At 42.9% G+C, this 6,784-nt stretch overlaps 1 protein-coding gene and 1 long non-coding RNA gene across 2 annotated transcripts in view; one reads left to right on the forward strand and one right to left on the reverse strand.

The window, feature by feature from the left end:
* LOC107675884 (chromosome-associated kinesin KIF4A-like) overlaps window positions 1–6,784 on the forward strand; it is a 45,825-nt gene that overhangs the window by 10,537 nt on the left and 28,504 nt on the right. The window contains exon 2 of the mRNA XM_016470385.1: window positions 5,167–5,296. Coding sequence (XP_016325871.1) covers window positions 5,167–5,296 — 130 coding nt within the window. The remainder of the gene's footprint in view (window positions 1–5,166; window positions 5,297–6,784) is intronic.
* The window catches only part of LOC107675885 (uncharacterized), a 13,607-nt gene continuing 7,760 nt past the window's right edge, over window positions 938–6,784 (reverse strand). Inside the window, exons 2-3 of the long non-coding RNA XR_001632650.1 lie at window positions 6,655–6,658; window positions 938–948 (exon numbers count right to left, since the gene is read on the reverse strand). This is a non-coding gene — a long non-coding RNA (uncharacterized LOC107675885). The remainder of the gene's footprint in view (window positions 949–6,654; window positions 6,659–6,784) is intronic.

Here is a 6,784-nt window from a genome sequence, read left to right on the forward strand (position 1 = left end):
GTTCACCCCCCGGAGCCGTGTGAGACACTTTTTTTTGTGGAAGGGTGCTTTTTATTTCACGTCTTTTGAAAGTGATTTTGTGCCTCTTTGGGATGGCACAATAAGGGGCCATTCACACAGAACACATCTTTGCGTCTAAAAACGCCCTCAGGAATGTTTTTTTAAAAAGCGCAGCGTAGAACATGAGGGTCTCGAGACTCACTTTTGAGACATGATGCAATAATGACAATAATGGTTGAATGGTTGACAATAATGTCTGACACAATGGTTTCACCAAATACACTTTGTGTGTATTTGTCCATTCAAGTGTGATGAGACGCCAAAGAACTCAATTCAGTATTGGTACGCTGTTAAATTAAAATCCATGTGATGAAATTCTTTTTTTTTTTTATGAAGTACGCCCACTCAGGTACTTGTTTAGTCAGATTTTACTAGAAAAGATTTTAGATTATTTATGATACGTTCATTTAAAAAAAATCTTGTGTAATTTTAACTGCTGTATTTTGTTTGTTTGGTTATGTAACTCTTGTATTTGCCATGAAGATAGCCTTAGATGGTGACATGACAATAAAAACAAATGACTGCTACTGTCAGGATTCACTGAAAGGAAGGACCCAAATGCAGTTAGAAATGCTACAAAGTTTTATTCAGTGATGAGGGTATTCAATAATGGACTGAAAACTTCCAGATCCAAAAATCCAGGAGCCCAGTGAAACAAGTCAGAGTCCAAGTAGATCAAACACCAGGCGAGCGATAGTCCAAGACAGGTGAAGGTCATTAAAGATGATAGCCCAGGCCAACTTAGCAGGATCAACGAATATAAATAGTAATCCAGAACAAAAGTCCAAAAATCCAGATGAACAGACCACTGGTCAAGGAGCATAGGCAGTCCAGACATCAAATGGAATAAATGGGTAAAAGAAGAAAAAAAGAAAACAAGACCAATAACTGATGAACCAAAACAAGAATCGCGTGTAAAGCGTAAGCGACAAAACACACTGACAAAGACAAAGAAAAAACATGAGATTTAAATAAGGAAAGAATAGATAAGAAAATAACAAACAGCTGTGAACGCGTGCCCAACCGTGCTGATTGCAAAACTCAATCAGCTGAGTGCGTCTGGTACGCGTGAATGAAAACAAAAAGCCGCGAACAAGTGCACCACCACTCCGATCGTAAACCGCGATCAGCTGATCGCAGCCAGCACGTGCAAACACAAACAAAAACAAAAGATCATGCAGGAGAAAGAGACAGATCAAATCCGAATCCTGACAGTACCCCTCCTCCCAGGGACGCCACCCGGCGTACTCCTGGTTGAGGGGGTCTGACGGCGATGAAACTCCACGTTGAGCGAGCGGTCCAGAATGCAGGGATAGGAACATGAAGAGAATGGGAAGAACGTAGGACAGGTTTAACACGGGAGACATGAAAAACTGGATGGACACGACAGAGAGGTTGAGGCAACCGAAGCCGCACTGCCGCCGGACTGACCACCTTGACAATAGGAAAAGGCCCTATAAATTTGGGTGCCAGCTTACGAGCCGGAACCTGAAGCGGCAGATCTTTAGTAGAGAGCCACACCTTTTGCCCACAAACATACCTGGGTGCCACAGTCCGACGACGGTCAGCAGCTTTTTTAGTACGTCCCTCAGACCGGACCAACGCTTCCCTGGCCCTCCTCCAGGTACGATAGCAGTGCTGGATAAAAGCCTGGACTGAGGAACCTGCAGCCTCAACAGCCTGTGAAGGAAACAAAGGGGGTTAATAACCAAGGCAACACATGAACGGGGAAAGCCCAGTCGAGGACACTGGCAAGGAGTTATGGGCATATTCAGCCCAAGTTAGCTGCTGACTCCAGGAGGAGGGGTTATGGGAGGCCAGGCATCGGAGCATCCGCTCAAGATCCTGGTTTGCACGCTCGGCTTGGCCGTTGGTCTGTGGATGGAATCCTGAGGACAAACTGGCGGAAGCACCCAGCTGTCGACGATGCTTGCCTGACTTGACCCTCGACACCCCAGGCGACGGCCCCCACCACACGGCCCAAAGGCAAAATAGTGTCAGGGGGAGACTCATCGACAGGCGAGCCGAACTGCCGGGACAGAGCGTCAGGCTTTCCATTCTTGGAGCCTGGTCTATAAGACAGCACAAAGTTGAAGCTCCCAAAAAACAGTGCCCAACGAGCCTGTCTGGAGTTCAACCGTCTGGCCGATTGAATATACTCCAGATTCCTATGATCAGTCCACACTAGAAATGGAATCATCGTCCCCTCCAACCAATGACGCCACTCTCCCAAAGCCAAGCGTACTGCCAGCAGCTCTCTATTGCCGATGTCGTAATTTCGCTCTGAGGGAGAAAGGCGATGAGAAAAATAAGCACAAGGGTGCAACTTATTATCATGAGGGGATCTTTGGGAAAGAACTGCTCCGACACCCACCTCTGACGCATCCACCTCCACCACAAACTGTCTACTAGAATCCGGCAAAATAAGAATAGGAGCGTTAGTGAACCTAGATTTCAAATCATCAAAAGCTGCCTTAGCAACACTAGACCAACAAAATTTGGACTTGGTGGAGGTTAACGCTGTCAGAGGGGCCGCCACCCGGCTAAAGTTTTTAATAAAACGCCTACAGAAATTGGAGAATCCCAAAAATTGTTGTAAGGCTTTTCTTGAGCCAGGTACCGGCCAGTCAGAGACAGCTCTAACCTTCGCAGGGTCCATGCGAATCCCCTCTGCCGAGATGATAGAACCCAAGAACGAAACCGACTGGCCATGAAAAGTACACTTCTCCGCCTTCACGAACAATTGATTCTCCAACAACCTCTGAAGCACTCGCCTGACGTGCTGGATGTGCGCCTGGAATGAATGAGAAAAAATTTAAATATCATCCAGGTACACAAATACAAAGTTGTCAATCATATCTCTCAGCACGTCATTGACGAGAGCTTGGAAGACGGCCGGAGCATTGGACAGCCCGAAAGGTAAAACCAAATATTCAAAATGTCCAGTGGGTGTATTAAAGGCCGTCTTCCACTCATCCCCCTCCCTAATCCGAACTAGATGATAAGCATTGCGCAGATCCAATTTCCAGGGGTACCTGTTCTTAACAGTTATGTCATTCAGCCCACGATAGTCAATGCAGGGGCGCAAAGAGCCATCCTTCTTCTTCACGAAAAAGAACCCCACTCCCGCCGGAGAGGAAGAGGGACGAATCAAACCTGCTGCTAGAGAATCCGATAAATATTTCTCCATGGCCACCCGCTCGGGTGCAGACAAGGAGAAAAGGCGCCCGCGAGGAGGAGAAGTGCCGGAAAGAAGATCGATTGTACAATCATACGGTCGATGGGGAGGAAGAGAGGCAGCTCGGGACCGACTGAAGACCGCACGCAGATCATGGTACATGTCAGGAACCAGGGAGAGGTCCACCTCCTCCTCCTGCAACACAGAAGATAAAACAGAAGACGGAGCAGACACAAGACAAGAAGCATGACAACGAGAACTCCAAGAGAGAATTATATTTTCTGCCCAATTAATATGCGGGTTATGGAGAGAAAGCCAAGGGTGACCCAACACAAAAGGAACAGAAGAGGAATTAAATAAATAAAATTCTAGTTCCTCCCGGTGGTTACCTGAGGTAACCAAACTCACCGGACCAGTGATCTGAGTAACTGCCGTGAGCTGCTGTCCATTAAGAGTGAACGGTGAGAGGAGAGGAGAGAGAAAAAATGGGGAGACCATAGTGATGAGCCCATTCAACATCAACAAAATTCCCCTCCGCTCCCGAATCAATGAGCACGGAACATTTAATGACTGAGCCATTCAGTAATACTGAAGCAGAAATGAGAGTACGAGAGCCCTCTGATGGAGAAATTGAAGTACCGCCCGGCCAGAACTCTCCTGTCTACTGGTCGGCGTTGACTTTTACCGGACAGACAGCCATGACCGCCACAATATAGACAAAGACCCTTTAAAAGTCAACGTTGCTTCTCTTCGGTAGTAAGTCGCATTCTCCCCACCTGCATAGGTTCAGGGTCAGATGATTCAGGAACTCGGAAAACAGAGGGGGAAACAGATAATTCAGCCCGTGACCAGCTGGTACTTCCTCGAACTTTACGCCTCAGTTCCATACGGGAATCCAAACGAATAGAATCTGTCGGCGATCAAATATTCAATATCGCTACTCATAAGTACTTGGCACATTATCAGTGCAGCGGCAGACGTTCAAACTAATATCACGTAATTTACGTATCTATGATGATTGGTTGATATACCAGAAGGGAGGCTAGCCTCCCCTGCAAGGTTTTTTTTCTCAACACTCCTCAGCGCTGAAAGTAAACACTCGATGGTATATAGGTAATTTTGCCATTCATGACAACTGTGAGGGGGGTGAATTTTTTTTATAACTCATCCGTTTAAATTGTATTAAGCCTTAAGGGTGTGGCAGGTGGATTGCCGCTGCTGTCACCACTGTCGAGCTAGGTGGGCGTCAAAAACGCTCTTCAGAAACCTACGGGTGACGTCACGGACACTACTATGTTTTTATACAGTCTATGGTGCCACTCTATATTGGAGCCTTTCTTCTTATAATAATTTTGTGCAATTAATGATTATTAATAGCCTTTCTTGTTCTGTCCTATCTATCATATATTGCTGCCTCCATTACTGTGCTATACATTTAAAAGTAATGTATTTTAATTTATAGTATATATTTATATATAAATATATTTACTTGTTTTTCATGAATGCATTTAACAACAAGCTACCAAGATGGCGATGGCCGGCTCCGCCAACTTTGAGGTTCAAAAACGCTCTTCAGAAACCTACGGGTGACGTCACGGACACTACTATGTTTTTATACAGTCTATGGTGCCACTCTATATTGGAGCCTTTCTTCTTATAATAATTTTGTGCAATTAATGATTATTAATAGCCTTTCTTGTTCTGTCCTATCTATCATATATTGCTGCCTCCATTACTGTGCTATACATTTAAAAGTAATGTATTTTAATTTATAGTATATATTTATATATAAATATATTTACTTGTTTTTCATGAATGCATTTAACAACAATACAAAGAGCAATGTAATATTTTACCAGATTTAGTCCTACACTTAAGTATTAACTATAAATCAAACAAACAAAACATATTTCTCTAAACTCTTTCAGGAGTGCTCAGATAGCTGACCTGCAACAGAAGGTCCTGGATGCGGATAATGAGGGACGGATAAAGCAGCGCTGGGATTCTATCACAACCATAGTAGAGGCCAAGAGCGCCCTGAAGATTCTCATGGCTGAGGTAAAGGCAAAACATTGCAACATTTAAGGATTATTAGTAAGAGTATAATTATTTTCTTCATAGAAGTAAAAATATTTAAGTGGTTCCTTTTAAAGGGCAGTACTTTTTACTGTTTACACTTACAAAATTTACCATAGTCTCCACCAAAATACCATCGTAACTACTGTAACATCATAAAACTTAAATAGATTACAAGGTGATCTGCTCTTCAAATAGTCTACAGAGTTTTCCCACAGGATTTTGAGACAGTGGGGGGTGACCTTTTGGGAAGAAATTTTTGGAGTTAAGTCTGGTGCACTTTAAGAGTTCACAGTTGAGAGTTCCACCCCCTTTTTAGTGACCAAATTGAACAGTAAAAGGTCTTTGCATCGTCTTGTACCTGGATTTTCAACAACAGTGTGTTGCTGTGACCTGTTTCATCAAACTGTTAGTGAAGATGTTGTTGTAAAAATCACATTATTAGACAGTTGTATTGCAGTTGCATTCAATTGTATCACATTTAAATTGTATCATCCACATGGACCATCCTGATGATTGCAGCTTATAGCTATATTTATTATAGAGGGTTAAAAAGAATACTTTTGCGAACTAGTCCTCGATTTTTGATCAATCACAACAAAACCAGTGTAGTAAATGTACTGTGTAGTCTGGACTCCTAAGTCCAAAAAAAAATTAGAATTTTAGTATTTGGATGGCTATAATAGGGTCATTTAAAAATGTGGTTACACCTCACCACAGGTAACACAGGTTTAAAAATGAGGCTACACTTCACACCTGTTACACCTCAACAAATGCTCATATCTTCTCCAAATTATGTAAGCATGTGTGACATGACTCTAAACAGGCACACACAATTTTATGGATGTTGGGCAATAGTTACTTCTATAACAGTTAAAAAGGTGAAAAATTACTAAATTCCTATGGTAAATTCCCTAAAAATTGCCATTATAACCACTAGATGGCAGCAGAGGTCCACTCATCGTATGCACTAATAGGCATTGTTTTTATTAATAGACACTAATAGGCATTGTCTGGATTTATATTTAGACATTATAAAATCATAATAAATGTACAAATCTTAATTTGTACTGATTTATCAGTTTTTGCTAGGGATGCACCGATACCGATACTGGTATCGGTATCGGGCCCGATACTGGTCTCCTGTACTCGTACTCGTTAAAATGGCCGGATGTTCACTCACTTAGCATGCATCATTTGGAATAAAACTAAATCGTAAAAATAAGTCCATTTATAGGGGCATTCGCTATAAATGTCATTTATTTTTAACCTTGGGCATACACGACTTTCTGGCGAAAGTGAATCTAACAGCCTGTGTGAAATGTGCTACACTGTCCTACTGTCCTCTCATTCTGCATCAGTACAAATACATGCACGCGTTGCGCGTGTTTTACTTGCTTGAGTGTTTCTGCATTATATGAGTGGCTTTGGAATATAAATCGCAGCACGTTTCAGATGAAAAAACGCGAC

Source organism: Sinocyclocheilus anshuiensis, unplaced genomic scaffold (assembly GCF_001515605.1).
Source record: "Sinocyclocheilus anshuiensis isolate Anshui unplaced genomic scaffold, SAMN03320099.WGS_v1.1 scaffold2507, whole genome shotgun sequence".
Lineage (NCBI taxonomy): Eukaryota > Metazoa > Chordata > Actinopteri > Cypriniformes > Cyprinidae > Sinocyclocheilus > Sinocyclocheilus anshuiensis.